Source organism: Oryzias latipes, chromosome 23 (assembly GCF_053564925.1).
Source record: "Oryzias latipes strain Hd-rR chromosome 23, Olatipes_Hd-rR_3.1".
NCBI classification, from domain to species: domain Eukaryota; kingdom Metazoa; phylum Chordata; class Actinopteri; order Beloniformes; family Adrianichthyidae; genus Oryzias; species Oryzias latipes.
Window position 1 is genome coordinate 22,001,428 of NC_136259.1, and position 17,391 is coordinate 22,018,818.

Consider the following 17,391-nt stretch of genomic DNA (forward strand, 5'->3'; position numbering starts at 1 on the left):
CGGGATGAACAAACGCCGTCTTTACCGAAGACTGACAGCGGCGTGTTTTCTCTCTGATGACGAGTGAGACAAACGGTTGGAGTGACGGCTCCAGTCTGTCAAAGAAACGAAGATAAACGCTCTTTGAGAAGAATGGGATTCCACGCAGGCTGGCATTGATGGGGATTTATGTGGAAAACAGGATATTATGGCGTTCCTCACACGCCGGCTTTGCTGTAACAACCTTCATCGGCAGGAAACTAAATATCCTGCACTGTCAGGGGAGCTGATTAGAAAAAGAAACTCCAGTCTTTTACATGAAAGGTCAATTTGTAACTCTCATTGTCTTTTATTAGACTGTAAGGCACCTTGAACACAGAAAAACTAAACAGGAGTTTTGAAAAAAACGATGTGATCGAATCATTTTCTCAAATCTGCAGAGTGGTTATCATTATAAATACTACATTAGGTTGTTTTTTTCCATGTAATCTGTGTAAAAATCAAAAGTTTTTTTTCAATAATCTTACTAAAAAACATATAATATATGCTTTAAATCTCTCTTTTCTTTTCTTGAAACAGATCTTAAAGAAAATCCAACTTTTTTACCAACATTTTGCTCCAGATGATTCACAGATCACACACAGGCCTGTTGATAGTGTAATGTCAGCAGATGAACTTTACAGTTTATTTTACAGTTTCAGGAGATCCTCGGCCATAAATTCACAAATCTGACTTTATAAAAATGTATCAATGCTAAAACAAAAAAAATAAAAATAAAGAAAGTATGCATTGTTACAATGATAAAAAAAAAGACATTTTCTTCAGCTAAAGGGACAAAATCGAGGGTAAAAAGAGCTGGTTCAGCTTCTGAGCCTCGGTAGCAGACACCATGTTGGATAAATACGGCGATTTGATTGGTTAGAATCTGGACCAATCAGCAGCTGTTTGATGGCAGCTTCGTTACGCTAAACTGAAATTTATGTGAGCAAAATCAAAGACAGGAAAAAAGCTAGATGACACGCAACGCATGGGAAAACATTTGTTTTGCAAACGCAAAAAAAAGTTTTTAAAAGCTAAAAAAATTTGACAAGCAAACATTTAATATTTTCATTTGGAACTTAGGTTTTGTGGCAGAAATAATCCTCCATAGAATAGTTAAACTCGTGTGTTTCCTCCTAAAATGTAGCTCTTGAATTTGTTTGCTGGTTTAGCGAAAAAAGTAAATTAATTTGTCAAATCTTCACAGATCAAATGATAAAGATTTTATTTTAGTCAAATCTTTTCTGAACTGAGAGATTTTCCCCAATCTTCCCTTGAACATCTGCACACAAACCCGACATCTGGAAGTTTTTTTTTTCCCTTTCTTGCGTACGGCATAAATGGCTTCATGGGGCTGCGAGCGCGATGCAGCTCCTCGCTGCAGAATTACCCTCCTAATAGCTTCTGACTGAAACATTACTGCCAGATAAATGAAAATCTGTGAGTGCAAGAGCAGCCATTATGAGGTGCTATGTTTAATATAAATTTGTGGTGCTCACTTTACAGGCTGGCGAGCGCTTCATTCGCTCTTTACTTTAGTCATGGGTTTCCAAACTCACAATAATAAACTGCGTTTTGTCCTTCTTTGTTTTAAAGCTGTTTTTTACCTCCAGAATGAGCCGCTTTGGTTAACTTGACTGGAAGTCAAAACGTCTCAGCGGCAGATTTGAAATTGGCTTTTTGTTTGGGGAAAGGAACTCGTGTCTTTTCTTTGAAACACAGACAGGCAGGAGAGGGATTTGGCGCCAAACACAAGTTCCTTTGCTGCTTCAGATGATTCTATTCCACCTTTGTAAACCCTTCAAGTGGATTTACACACTGCACGGCATCGATACAACACAAGAAACTTTGTTTTTTTCTTCACTTAAACTGTTTTCTGTGTCTTCAGAGATACAGTAAAGAATCTATAAAAAATGACCAGAAGAAGTGTCAGTTTTTTTATTTGGTCCATTTAAAGACCCGCTCTGATGAAAATGTGGTTTTTTTTGGTACTTTAAACACATTCTCGTCATTTTTCTGGTGATGGAGTACATGTAAAAATGAATATAAGCCTAAAATAGCATTTTTGAGTATTTCTTTATTCAAATCGTTGAATCAGGAGCAGACGAAAAGCCTGGCAACACCTACACTACAAAAACCCAATCTTTAGAAATCTCTGATACAGAATCAGCTGATATTTTTTTTAATGCTTTGTTACTGTAAAACGTCGCTTATCAGCAAAAAGCTGCTTTTCTTCGCGTCAGAATCCCCTGGAATGAATTCTCTAAATGTAAAACTGGAGCTAAAGCTGCATTGCAAGAAGGTTAAAAGGGCCTATATCAATGCAAAATCAACTTTTTTGAACTTTTACGTGTATTATCATGGTTATTCCTCACAAAAAACAACCCCAAAGTGGTATTTGGGTCCTGCGCTCTGAGTACCAGGTCCTCCCAATCCATAAATACGAGCAGGTCCTCATATTGTGATTTTTCAAAGTGAGGAACAGCCCCTTCCAGGAAAAGTCTTCCTGAAGAGAATTTCAGGTTACGAAAACGAGCTGAGAAAATAGCTTATATTTTGTTTTGAAAAGATCGTGTGGACTGAAGTGTGCCAAAGGTAATATATTATATTATATATATATGGATGGATGGATGGATGGATAGATGGATAGATAGATGGATTCATTCATTCATTCATTCATTCATCTTCTGCCATTTTATCCCTTTCGGGGTAAACTGCCGGAGCTTATCCCGGACACTTTTTCTTATATATTTATATATATTCAAAAAAATGCCCATTGAGGGTCCTGCAGCATAGTTGTTCCTAGTACTGTACTTTTCTGGACTCAGAGGTCTGAGGTCTTTCCAGGTATCTGTTGTAGCCACTCCTCCAGCTTGGGGGTTACTGCCCCGAGTGCTCCAATTACCACAGGCACCACTGTCACCTTCACTTTCCATGCTTTCTCCAGTTCTTCTCTAATATAGATATAGTTTACTCTGAAAGGCTTAAGAAAAGCATGATATAGGCCCTTGAAGCAGCACAGAAGAGACATTTAGACATTTCCCCGGGTGCGTGCTAAGACAACCAGCCCTGCTGTGTGTTGCTCTACTGCCCCCTGTGGCCTCCTTGGGGGGAATTAGCAAATTCACACTTACAGGAGTATGACAAACTTAAACAGTGTTGGAATTTGGTAAAAGTTACCACAAAACATTTAGCTCAAACATAATGAAGGTGGTGGTAGTTTTGCCTTTCAAGAGGAGACGTTGTGGGTCACTGAAAACAAATAAATGAGGACTTGGAAAATATTCTAGGAATGTAAAAGTGATCTTCAGTTAAAAGCAGCTTGTGGCGTTTGTGCGTGCTCACAGGAAATTCCCAGGAACAGCCCCTCTGCTCCCTTGTCCTTCGTTCACCTCAACAGCAGGCAGAACTATGCTAAAAATGCAGCCGGATGACCTGAGCCCATAGATTGGGTTTTATTTTTAGATAATGTTTAGCTCAAAGTTTTCTCATTATCTGGAACAGGGTTGCACTGATAGCGACTGGCCTTTCACCCAAAGGTAGGAAGCAGAGGGCTAGCTGTCAAGTTATATCGAACATTTTTTTTACATTTTAGGCCCAAAAACATGAACAAATACACAGCTTCTCCTCAGATAACATCCGCGATAAGCTTCCTTGAAAGTCATGGCACCCTTGGGAGTCATCTCTCTGCGCAAATCTAGCAAAATAAGGTTCATACCCTTCAGCATCACTAAGTTATAAGGTTATTGTCGTAGCATGAAATTAGATTTGTGAAACTAAAACCCCTATAGCGGCTTCAAGATTTGTACTGTTGGGAAACAGCGGAATAAACGGGGACTGAAAATCCCTGAAATGCAATTTACACTTAGTGAAAGGAAGATGTGCCTGAGCACCCCGCTCACAATGCTGTATTAATTATAGCTCTGCTTAAGACGGGCTCATTATGGGAGAGATCCCACGAGGGATTTCAAATGCTGACTCTAAAATCAACAAAATGAAACCGTTTGACTCAAAATGAACACTTCTCCCCCCCCCCCCAGAGAAAGAACCCATGCTTTAACCTCAAATCTTCTGAAAATATTTGCAAACAATTGGCTGCAGGCATTTAAAAGACATCAGAAGAAATGCAGCATTTTGCACACAAAAAACATAAAAGCTTTCTTGGTGCTCACTGGACTCCGGTTCTGTTCAGAATCCATAGGAACTGAATTTCTATGTGCAGTCAGGGACTGGAGGGGGTCTGATTTGGGGACCACAGGATGTCCTCTCTTTGCAGATGATGTTGTCTTGTTGGCTTCATTGAGCCAAGACCGCCAATGAGGCAATTGTGGGCGTGGCCGGGATGGCCAAGTTTAAGTTTGTCCCCTCCGGGTGGGTGGAGTTGTCCTGCCCCAGGTTGAGTAGTTGAAGTATCTCAGGGTCTTGTTCACGAGTGAGGGAGGAACAGAGCGTGCAATCGACAGGCGGATTGGTGCAGCGTCCACTGTTATGCGGTCGCTTTACCATTCTATTGTGATGATGAGAGAGAGAGCTGAGCCAGGAAGCAAAGCTTTCAATTTACCGATCGATTCTCGTTCCAATACTCATTTTCACAGAAAAAAACCCTGAAATAAGTCAATAATTCTTAAAATTTTAAAATGCTCCTTAAATAAAGCAACAAATCTTCTAATGGTGTAAAAAACAAACATCTTACCAAGAACTCTTATTTAAAAAAATAAATTCTAGTACCTTAGATAAACCATTGAAAAGATTCCGTTTTTTCTGTGCATGAAAAATACCACAAGAACATGTTAAAAAAACAACACTATTTTTATTAAAGCAGGTCTTTAAAAAAGACAAATGGAAAAGAGTTATAATCAACTGAACAAAGAGAAAGTTGTAGTTTTTCAGAAGCTTATTTGATGACAGCTTTTCTGCACCACAAGATCCAGCAGCTGTGAGGGTCAGAGTCACTGCAACACAGCAGGAAAAACTGCCCCTCAGTGAAATCCATCAACATATCTGTTAGCGTTAAAAGTCACGGAGAGCATTTCCTCCTGCTGAAGAGAAGAGGAGCCATGTGGTTTGTGAAGGAGCTAAGCAGGAGAGATTTCAGCTGATGGTGCAGATTTTTTTTTTTTTAAGGAGTCTGGCTGCTTTCCATCTGGAAACTGGAGCTGCAGGACTGAACTGTCGGACCTTCAGTCCAGACTAGAACCCACAGATCAACGTCAGACTGAAGATCAGCTGATCCATATCATGCTAAATCTGTTTTTTTTTTCCTGGGAAATGTTTTTAAATAAAACTGCACCTTTTTGAACTTTCACACGATGCACCTTTTCCAAAACAGCGTAAGAAACGTTTTAGTTTGATGCAAACCTCCAGTCCACACCCATTCCCTCCTCAGGCATTGCTTCTGTTGGGAAAACAGTGGAGGCGCTCCTCTGATCGGAGCTGGCTGGGTGACTCCTGCAGCGCCTGGGGGGAGTCTGTGTGGGAGAGTTCAGTCGCAGACAAGCTCTGGTCTGCCCAGACGCTCCTCTCCGACTGCACTACTGTCGACGTGGTGCTGCTGAAGGAGCTGTGGTGATGTACGTCAGAGCTGCGAAGGCGTGCAGTGTACCTACTGATGTTGATGGACAGAAAGGATTCCTCCAAATGTACCGCCAAAACATCAGAAACGTTACCGGCACTGTGATGGAACAAAAAGGGCCGTCTTTGGCAAACCTTGTAGAAAAGACCACCTTTTTCCTGCACAAACACGAGTTTTTAGACAATTTCTTAAAATGGAAATGTTTTTCTCAGAGTTCAGCTCAAAATGAGCAAAAAACTTGTAATTGTAAATAAATAAATGAATCTCCAAATCATCAAATCTGAGGATAAATGGCAGAGATCAATTATTTTATTTAAACTTAAAGTAGGTTTTATTGATATGTGTCATTTACATACATTTCGGAAGGCAATTATATTATTATTTTTATTATTAGAGGAACTTTATTATACTTTAGTAGTATTTTATCGTGGACTTTTAGGTTTTATTTTAAGTTTTTGTTTTGTTTTTATCTTTTCAGCCGTAATTCTTTTTTTTGTTGCTACAAATTGCAGTAAAACATTGCAAACTGCTGCAAATTTGTACTTTTATTAGTACTTTCATATTTAAAAAAATATATTTGAACCATATAAATTCTATAGTCATTATTTTGTAACACAAAATACAGTTGTATCATCAGCAAATGATAGAAAACAAACAAAAAAATACTGAAATGAATTGAAATGATATTTCAAATTATGAAATATCATGAAATATGAAATTATGAAATGTATTTTAAACTTTAATGTCAGTGGTGTTTTATCAAAGACATAGAATATTAAGTGTTTTATTTTATCTTTTGTTCATTGTTTATTAAAATTAAACATGAAAAGCATAAAATAAATAACGACAAATAATATACACAAAACATTTATAACTAAGTCCTAAAAAAAACCAAAAAACAAAAAACAAAAGAAACTTTAGAGCTTCGGCTTTATCCGGAAGTGCTCGTGTGTTTTCGCCATCACCTCCGCGAGGGCAGAGCGAGCAGAGAGCCGCACGCAGCGCTCCGGAGCAGCGCCACTCATCTGAGCGGAACACGTTCACACCTGGTCTGACAGAGGAGGGCAGTTCGACGGCAGAAGCGGCGCCTCTCAGGTGAGTCTCCGTCACAGCCTCGCTGCTCCGTCCTCCACTGTAAAGTCCGGTAGTTTGGGCAAATTTAAATAAAAGAAGAAGAAGAAGAAGAGGCCAGAGTAACTTTGCGAGGAAAGTCAGGTGTGTGTGTCTGTTTAAAAAAACAAAAAACTCCTGCGCGGAATCAAATAGGGCGTCTCGGTTTGGAAAAACGAGCAATTAAAAAAACAAAAAAGAGGTGTTGACTTTATTTTCTTGTACCTGTCAGCAGCTCCTGGGTTAATCACTTAAGGAATGCGGCGCCATTAGGACGGGGGCCGAAAGCGGAACACTTTAGTCAACTTTGACTCAACTTTCACCAACTTGTGAGGAGAGAAAAAGCCCGGGGGTGATGGCCACGGGCGGGTTTAAGCCAAACGCCACCACCGACTTTCTGGAGGAGTGGAAGGCAAAGCGGGAGAAAATGCGGGCCAAAATGTTGGGGGACATCGCCGCGGCCACCGGCGCCAACAACAGCCGCCACGCTTCTCCCGCCGGCGACAGCCCGGAGCGGGGCGCCTCCGCCGGGAACTGCCACCCCTCCCCTTGCGCGGTGGTTCGGTCCTCCTCCGGCGGCGCTTTGAGGAGAGCGGAGGAGGAAGCGGCGCACCACCCCGTCTCGCCGGAGAGCAGCCCGAGGAAGGCCACGCCTCAGGCGGACAAGGCTCCCTGCGCGTCCCCGGACTCCAGCCCCATGGCGTGCAACGACGCCGACAAGGAGAGTCCATCACCCGGCAAGGGCAAGGAGAAGAAGAGCTCCGGCCCCAGCGCCAGGAAGGGCAAGGGGCAGATCGAGAAGAGGAAGCTGAGGGAAAAGAGGAGATCAACAGGTGTTGTCAGCATACCGTCCAATGAGGTGAGTCCGTCCGTCCGCCCGGGGCTCCATCCACGGGATGAGGGCAGATAAATGTAGTCTGACATTTTTCAGATCACTATACCCGATCACTAAAGTGGACCTGATCCGATTCCAGTTTGATACCAAGTCCCGATCCAAAACTTAACACATTCAATAATGAACAAATTAAATAAACGGGTCCAGGTTGTGCCCTACTTTACATTTAATTGACCTTAAGTTATAAGTTATGCTTCATTGTGGCCTTTTTAGCCAAAAGTAAAAAAAACAACAACTTGTCATTTCACTTTCTAGGACATAGTTTCTGCAGAGGGGCAGTCTTTAATTAGAAACTTACCTCAGAGTTGTGGGTTTGTGAGACTGTATGTTTGGAGTAAGCCCACCCCCTTTTCCCATCATCCAACGGTTTACTCTCTCTCTCCCGCTAGCTTACTGCCCTTCACGCCACCGAGCTAACATTACAGGCGCAACAAAAACGGCGAGCAATATCGGAGCCCTCCGGCCGTACAGTTGAGATCCAGATTCAGATGTGTGACGAGAAGTGGGGCGGGCTTACGCTGTGCCAATAGCCCCGCCCACAACTTGGAGTCGGATTTCTTATGAGCTCCTGCCGCTCTGCAGAAACTATGTCCTAGAAAACCACACGCTGGGAACGCTTTTACAATAGATCAAAGGATGATCAGAGTGGGACTTTGAAGACAAACCAGTAGAGACACTCACTGTCAACTTTAAATGTTTCTTGAAAGATTTTGAGCCTGGTAGTCAAATTCTGTGAATTTCTTGCCGACTTCGCTGAACTGTTTTTCTGTGCACCTCCTGCTCAAACAAGTGTCGTATTCTGCTGCGTTTTAATGCAATAAAGTGATCCGTTCATGATATGAAGACTTCTACCAAGGCATTTATGTGAAATAATAAGTTAGAAATATGAAACTACATGATCTGGCCTGATCTCCGATTGTAGTTGGATTGGGACTTCCTTAGTTTTAGGGGCGCCAAAAGACTTTTTCTTTGTTTTATAGAGTTGGAAAAGGATTTAACCTTCTTCTTTTTCTAAATACTTTCTAAAAGTAATCACATTTGGAGAACTTGTTCCCTCAGAAACCTCCAAAATTCCTCTCATGCATGTTAATCCACCATCAAGAGAAAGAAACGAAAAGCAGCTCTTGCAGGGAGGAGGGGGTGGGGGTGGGGGGGGGGGGTAAGGTGGAGGTCATTGTTTTTTTAATTTGAATGGTGTACCACTCCTGCCTGGTTCCTTTCGTCTCACACGTGTGGTTCTGTGTGGCCCTACCCTTGGATAAAGTCTCAACCACCTCGTCCTTGGTAGCCTCCCAGGGTTCTGTGCTCCCAGGAGTTGGAGCTGTTGTCGGTCGCTGCTCCACATCCTGTCATTAGGTGCTCAGCAGGGCCGTTTGAAAGCCAGCCAGGCGGTAATGCCGGGCTTCTGCTCTGCCAGATTTGTCTGATGGAGCCCATAAGGGAGCCGGTTGGTGAACAAGCTGTTATTTCAGGGTCTAATCTGACGAGGTGGGGAGGTTTTTTTTTTTCTTTTTCTTTCCTTTCGTCAATTTTTCAGTCTTTGAAATTGAAACCTGGGCTGCATTTGTCCCTCAGGCCGGACTTTGGACACGCCTGACCTAAAGGACACACGCCTTTCTTTCTCTGACATACACCCTAACAGAGTTCTGCTTACAAACAATACATTTTTAACCCTTGTGCTATCTTGTGGGGTCACAATGACCCCACATCGACGTGTTCTCCCTACATGATAAAGGTGGAAAGATTTTTTGTAATCCATGGACACCAGTGAAGATCACAAATCATTGAAGAAAAAAAGTTCAGCGCACTGTCTAGTGGGTCTAGATGACCCAACTCCCAATGTTAAAGTGCTTAGGATAGCACAAAGGTTAAAGGAAAATATTTTAGTCTTTTGCCAAGCATTTTCTCTTTCACCTTTCAGAATTCAACAATTTGCACACTCATCAGAAATTTCGCCATTCTGGTTAAACGTATTACCGATCAAAAAGAGGAATCATTTGTTGCCATAGCAACAGGAGATGTTTCGTCTTCCGGGCTTCACCTCCAACCGGGTTATGATTGTAGCCACTTCCTAACACAACACCCATGCAATACTTTATTGTTGGGGTGGGGGTGTAGTTCTTTTTGTGAGGAGACTCTTCCTTATCGATGGACGTGCTCCATTGTTTTGGAAAACATCCCATCGTTCCTGATGGGGACGTGTCCTCCTAGACCTCCCTCCCTGCTCCCGTTGAAAGAACAAAACCCTGCAGAGTCACACAAGCCCCCTTTTGTGATGTGGATGCGAATGGACGGGTGTGAGCGGACATGGCTGCCATTATCTCCCCGCCCGTTCCGCACAGAACAATGGCCGCCGAGCCGATTTCAGAGCAACCGGGAAACCCAATCTTCTGCCCGTTCAAGGCTGTAACTGCTCCATAAAAGCATCCCGCTTCAGGGGAGAGAGCGCGGCTTCAATCACTGCCACCTCCGAGGGCGTCTCCGTTCTGCCGCTCCGCTCGCTGCCTCAAACTGTCGCTGACCCTTTGACCTGGTTATGCAACCCAGGAATGTGCAGAGGGGAGTTAGGAGGCCTTCCGTCCTGGTAACTCCTGTTTGTGCTGAAGTATGACTCCTGTCGGTGAGTTTCCCGGTGGACCGTGTCGGTCGTTTATGAGCTACACGAGTGATGAGGTTGCGGTTAGACTCCTGTTGAGGGCTTTGCCCTCATGCAGATGCTTAAATGTCCCACTGCTGCTGCTGCTGCTGCTGCTGCTGCTGCTGGGTAGTGTGGGGCTGCCAGCAGCCCACAGCTATTCTCCTGCAGCTTCACTGAGGAGGTCAACCGGTCTAACGTGCAATCCTGAGCTCAGCACTCAGCCCGTTAACACTCCTGTGATAGGAGGCCGGGGGAGACGAGAGGGGCGCTTGTTCGACCCAGACCTTCGTGAAACCAGAAGACGCCTCCGAGAGGCTTTTTAGGACAACCCAGCCCAACAGCCGTGTCATTCATTTAAGGAAACCTCACAAATGACTGGAAATGAACAATTGAAACTCTCAAAAAATCGAACATTTTAAGCCTAATACCACAAGTGGTTTTTATTTCATAGTGATCTCTCTGGTTTGTCGTCTTCTGCTTCCTTCTTAAGGTAGAATTGATCAAATTCGTCAGCAGAGAAACAATGAGAGAACCACCATAAAGACGTCAACATTAACAGATTTTTTTGTCTTTGTTTGGATTTCTGAGTCTTTCTTGATAATGGACACCACATCGTCAAGCATTATACCATACATGTATACTTAAAACAGGTTTATATTCATATACATTTCTGCAACATGGCATATATATAATATAGCATATATAGTTTGAGGTTTACATCAAAGAATTGCTTAGAAAAACCATCAGTTTTTTCTTATTTCTAAGTTTTGAAATCGTACCTGAAAATCAGCAACATGGTTCATTGGTTATAAGTTTTTTGATGTGTGATTTGGTTTCTTTAATTGATTTAACTTAACATACACTGAGGTCAAAGGTCATATAAGGAAAACATGTGATTTTTGACCCCTTTTTAAAAAATCTACCTCAGCCAAAAACGCTCATATTTAAGTGATTTCTTCTTTTCCCTTCGGCTTTTCCCTTCAGGGGTCGCCGTTCCTACGTGATTTCTCCTTCTGATAGTGTCTGAAAGGATTCGTGACCGCACAGTTGTCAACATTTCTTTCTCTGTTTGACATTTATTGTCGACTCGCGGCCGTCATCTACCCGTGAGGTTCAAAGTGCCTCTGGTCCAGGTCAGCGCTCCTCAGCTATGTATGTAGATGATTACCACACCAGCCAGTGGCCACCTGCATGGCTGGAACTGGAATGTGCTTTTCCCGTAAGTCTCAGCCTGCATGCAGTCCTAAGCTCAAAATAAACGGCTCAGGGAGGTTTATCACAGAAGTCAGGGTTGTTGAGGCAGCATCTGGCCTTTGTTTGAGACCCTTCTGCTCCACTGACATTATTACCATCTTTCTGGCTAATGTTTAACTCTGCATTTTTGCGGAAACCCTGCTTCTGCAACAAAATAAATGGTTTTAGTCGTTTTTCTTTTTTTTTAAGAGTTTTCCTTTTCTGTCTTCTTGCTTTCAAAGTTCAAGTCAGTCCATCCTTTGTATTTTAGCCGATCTTTTCCGTTTTTGCTGCCTCATTTACGTCCAGAAAACACAAAAGCTCCACTTATTGAAGCAGTTGATCGGCACCGTGTGGGATTTGAATAATTTCTTTCAGGGGTGCACAGATGAGCAACAATCAGTTTTGTCCTTCTTATTAAAAATAACCTCCCGTTGTGTAGTTGTGAGGGATCATTCAGGTCTTCACTGGCGGGGGAGCAGACGCAGATGGGGGGCCTTTTTAGAAAGTTCTGGATTAAAGCAGCAGGTTTGTGCAGTGTAATTTGCTTGTTGGAAATTCCTGGGGTAGTTTGTGAGTCACCCTTAATCAGACCACTCTGCATGATTAGGCATTTTGGAGTTGGTCCTATTGTGTTCATTATTCGGTCATTTTTGGGGATGCTTGTCGTCCTACGCTCTCCTGTTTTTGTGGTTTGCTTCAGTTTTTCCTCCTGTTTGTGTGTCTTGAGTGCATCAAGAATAGTCTTGCACAATAAATCGCAAATTTATCGTTATCGCAATTTCAAGCTGTGCAATATCCATATTGCAAAAGTCTGCGAAAATCGCCATAAATGGTAAGCCTTAAATGTGCTAAAACAATCTTATGGCAACTTGAAGTATTTAACAAATTGAATAAATCCATTTATGCATTTGACCAATCAGATGGAGCCCTTCACGTTGTTGACCAATCGGATGGAGCTTTTATGTTAGATGTTTGCCTCTTATGTAGACGAGGTTCATTTGGAGAATAATTTAAAATATTTGGACTCTTATTTAAATTAAAATGTAGAAATGGAAATGTTTTTTTTTTTAATTTATTTATCACAAGTTGTATCGTCATCGCAGTATTGATCACTTTAATCGCATATCCCAAGTTTTCCTCATAGCGTGCAGCCCTAATCGAGAGTTTGATTCTTGTTAAAAAAATAAACAAACAAGTGACATCTAAGGATTACAGTTACATGTCAATAAACAGGAATATTGTCAGATGGTTCAATATTTTATTCTGTTAATTAAAACATATATGGGCAAAAGCGACTGTGACTGTAAAGCACTTTGGGTAGAAAGGAAGGTATACTATATACGTTGACGTTTTGTACGTAGAGCCTGGAAACTGACCTAAAATTTGGCGACACGTGAACACGGGAGTTTTGAACATGAAAGCACGTACGCACGTTGACATAAACTTTTTATTGGACGTGGTAGCTTAAATGAGCATTGCTGAGCCCGGTGTGAACGTAGCATCAGTTGCCCCTGGCGACAGGAATCTGTAACTCTTTGAATTTAGTTAATCATGCAAACATTGAAAGAGTTAAAGAACATCAAGCCAACGAAAGAATTAAAGGTCACCCACCACATAGAAGAATACCAGTCATAGGCCTTAAAATGTGGACTGTTGCTCAATGGTCCAAACTTTTCTTTACATAATAAAGTAATTTTTGCTTTTCATTTGGAAATCGAGGTCCCAGAGTCTGGAGGAAGAGTGTTGAGGCACAGAATCCATGTTGCGTGAAGTTTAGTGGGAAGTTCCCACACTCTGTGATGGTTTGTAACACCACGTCATCAGACTTCATACCTGCACACTCTACCAAAGGAAGCAAAAATCTGCTTCAGTGATGGTTGTGTCACTGTGCTTGAAGGGGACCGTTGGCGCAGAAATGAGGCTCAGCTAATTTCCCATCAACCCCTTGTTTGCGCTTCTCCCCCGCTAGACTTAAGCACCTCACCAGCCCAAGCTAACCTTAGCTTAGCATAAAAACAGCAAACAATATCAGAGCTATCCAGCCGTTCGGCTTTGAGCCAGATGGCAGCTCAGACGAGGAAAATGAAGACGTTGATGGATCTATTTGTCTGCAATCGGAGTGGAAAAGGTAGACTTTGGCCTGCCTATGTCTGCTCTTGATCCACCATGATCTGAATAAAAAAAAAAAAAAAAAGGCCTCAAAAATTCAGTTTTAAACTTAAATTCTTAAATGTCATCCATCACAAGAAAATGCCACAAGAACATGTTAAAAACACATTGTACTGACTTTAAGCTGTACGATCTGTTTGCAGTCATATATTTGTGCCAGACATTGTTACAGAAGTCAGAAGATCTGCCTCCGTTGTTACTCAAGTTAACTCAGTTTCCAGGCTTTTACGGCTTCACAGTTATGTAGGACCTGAGTATCCCTTCATAAATGAGCAGTTTTGTCTTTTTTTTTGTTCTCCACCTTCAACGTGTTTCAGTTTTGAACACTGTCTGCAGCTCCGTTCAGTCGAAGAAACCAAAATAACTCAGTTAGTCTGACTGACTGCACAGCGTCAGGCTGATTCTGTGTTGCAGGTTTCACGCTCTGCCTCTGTGTTATTTGTCAGACCCTTCTCCAGTGATGCCGATTGCTTTTATCAGACAAACTGGTTCTGCGTGTTTATCCTAGCCCTAAGACTGACGGACAAACATGTTCTCTTCCTGTTTAGGTTAAGAGGGAAAGTCAGAACTCCAGATGGAGGCTTTCTTGCTGAATAATAGCTTTCTGTTTTGTCTGTTTTCTTTGTAAATACTTTTTTTTTTAAATTTGTTGGCCTGGAAAAGCCCAACTTAAATTTCTACAGAACTGATACTAAACGTCTTGACAACCATTTCCCATGGTTAAACTAGATTTATCTAAAAAAAAAACACTAGAAATGTTTAGACGAGGAGAAAATAGTTTCAACATCAGCATATTGACTTTATTTATGAGTGCAAACAAAGGAAGGCTTCTAACGTGTGTGTACACATTGAACTGAAAGTCCTTTCTGAAAAGGATTCGGCCCACGAGGGCAGCTGAACCTTTGAAACGGCCAAACACAAGATCTCTAATCCTTTTTTTAAAAACAAAGAATCCCAAAAGCATCTTCACTCAACAGAAGGGATCACTGCACTTTGAAGCACAAGGTTTCTTTAGGTTCCTGCGGTTTCGTTAGGCTGTTTGATATCAAAAGTACCTGTACAATATAGCATTTCATACATTTCCAGGTTTGACGTCACAGTGACTCATCTGCTTCCAACCAAGCCAAACTTTAGTTTTTTTGATGAGCAAAGTTCCATCTGTAATAGAACCTTCAAAGTGTTTTTCTTTATGCTATGTTCACACCGGGCATGTGTGGCACTTTCAAGAACGCACTGAACTTGGGTCCTTGAACGCTCCTTTGTCATACAGTGTTCACACTGGACAAGTTCTCACCGTTGGAAGAGACTTGGTGCAAATCTGGTGAATATTGTTCCAGGCTTTTCCTTTAACAGCTTTATTCCCATGTATGAAAGACTTGGTGTCATAGAATCCTGACCGGGCTCAAACCGCGATTATTAATTCTCCTTCATGATCTATTTACAAACAGTTGGCCCTTCTGTGAACGGAAATGGGTACAGTTTATAAGTCGCTACCCTGATTGGTCAAAGTTTGACTGGTTTAACTTTCAAAGCGGGTTTTGTACGTAGAGCCCCGGACATGGATTTAAAAACTTGACACATGGACGTGAGAGTTTTAAACGCGCATAAACACGCGTTCACATAGAATTTTCATTGGAAGTGGCCGCTTGAACACGCCGTGGTTAGCCCAGTGTGACCATAGCATCAGTAAGCCAAAGAACTGGATGCTGCAGGATTTGGACATTTTTCTTTTTTTGTACACACGCAAGATTTTTCCAACTTTTTCTTTTTGATTTATTTTTGCAGATTATTGTGTAAATTGACACATATGGGTTTCAAACCTTTAAAAGCATATTTTCATAAACTTATAATTGTTTTTGGTCCTTTATTATTTCAATTAGAACAGTGCACATTAATTAATATGTCAGCATGTAAGTCTCGACAGAGGCTCAACAGCAGCAGTTACACAAATACAATATCACAAGTGCGTAAAAAAAAGTCCAGAACATTCACTAAAAAATGTACCCGTGTGTGCCGGAGTGATTGTTCTGTCTTAGCTTTCACTCTTCCGTCATGGGTATTCAGCGTTGAACCTGTTGTAAAATGAACTGATGCGTGCAGGAATGTAGTTTGACTGTAGACTTTTCCACTTTTCCTTTTACGTTTTAATGCGACAAAACCAGTGCTGCTTGTTTTCCCGCACTTTCTGTGCAAGTATGTAGCCAGCTTTGATTAGAAAGTATGATAATAATGCAGAGCTGGACTTTGAGCTATATTTACCCTGTTCAAAGTAAGTGAAGGCTCATAAATTTGAAGAAAAACATTTTTGATTATAGTTCTCTATGTAAACAATGTGGATGTTGGCAGAAAAAGTGTTTTCCGGATTGTTGACAGTAAAAGAAAAGAGGCAACACAAACACAATTTGTAGTTTAGTTGATGAATTTGTTAACCTCTTCTTTCCTTCACGCTTGATTTTTGTTTTATGTCAACAAACACGAAACTAGACCTCTTTTTGGTTCAGTTTCTGCCAATAATAACAACTTTCACCCTACTACAAGAAATGTTTACTAAATCCTGGTTTTAACTTGTTGATGTGAAGGGAAAGTTGATCGTGGCACAGAAAGCAGAGCGATGTCCTTAAACTCTAACATTCTCCTGTTGTTGTTGTTCTAAAATGTTCATAGCCAATGAAATGTCTCTGCTCCCTGGACCTGATCGGGTTTTTTCACGAATCTTTGTAGAATTCCCCTTTTGACTTCTCTTAAGACGATGTCACACAGCCTCTGTGGACATTTTGCGCATATTGTTCAGATGATAATTGACCATGCGTGAATATACGTGGAAAAAGTGAGAAAAGTTGTGGAGATGTTTCATGGATGAACCATGAAACACAGAAATACAAAAACACCAAGCGAAGACCACGTAGATGAACGTAGGACATGATCCATGGATGATTGTGCTGTTTATGTGCAATTCATTAGTGATTCGTCTGTCAATTAAGTAATTTTTACATTTATGTGCGACGTATACGTGATATGAAAGTTAGAAATCGATACATGCGGGAAAAGTCAGTTAAACGGTAGTGGAAAGCCACACATTTGCGTATCCATCTTGCGAAAATCGCACACAATGATGTAGTTTTTTTTTTTTTTTTTAACTTGTCCTGTCCAACAGCTGGGCAGACAGATGAGAGCTGAGGGCCTCTTGTGTTGGAGATATTTTACTTTAACAAGAGGGGTTATTAATCTTCAGACAAACCAAAGGTATGTCTGAATTAACCCCTTTTGTAATTGAGGCCAAACTTTATTAATTTCAATCATGTTTGAAAATCTTTGGTGTTGGACCGGACGGAAAAGGAAAGGAGGGAAGAAGAGAGAGGGAGAATGATGTAGTTTATAGGCAATATGCATAAACTACGTAATTCTTAATCCAAACCAAAATGTTTGAACAACTGAAAACCAAATTCACGTAAAGACTCATCGGTCAAAACTGATGACAAACGCAAAAATTCCTTATGTTTTGCCTATATCACTCATAAATCATGGAAAATGCGCAAAATGTGTGGCCTTTCTCTCTTGCCTTGTTTTATTTTTTTAATGTACTCCATCATTTACGTCCGTCTCTTCTTTCCTTCTCCAAACTAAAACAGTCTGTCCAGTCTCTTCTCTATTAGATCTGTGTAGTTATTATCTTATCCATTTCATATTTAAGTCACGAAAGGCAAACATTTTTTTCCCATTTCCGACCCAGGAGCTGAATGTTGAGGAGTTGAG

General features: G+C 41.4%; 1 protein-coding gene across 2 annotated transcripts in view; it reads left to right on the plus strand.

Moving 5' to 3' along the window:
- Window positions 1–6,530: 6,530 nt before the first annotated feature.
- pawr (PRKC, apoptosis, WT1, regulator) overlaps window positions 6,531–17,391 on the plus strand; it is a 76,903-nt gene continuing 66,042 nt past the window's right edge. Inside the window, exons 1-2 of one of the 2 annotated variants that reach the window (XM_023952338.2) lie at window positions 6,531–6,685; window positions 6,933–7,559. In XM_023952338.2, coding sequence (XP_023808106.1) covers window positions 7,056–7,559 — 504 coding nt within the window. In that variant the 5' untranslated portion in view covers window positions 6,531–6,685; window positions 6,933–7,055. The remainder of the gene's footprint in view (window positions 6,686–6,932; window positions 7,560–17,391) is intronic. The other variant, XM_023952337.2, reaches the window with a different exon arrangement.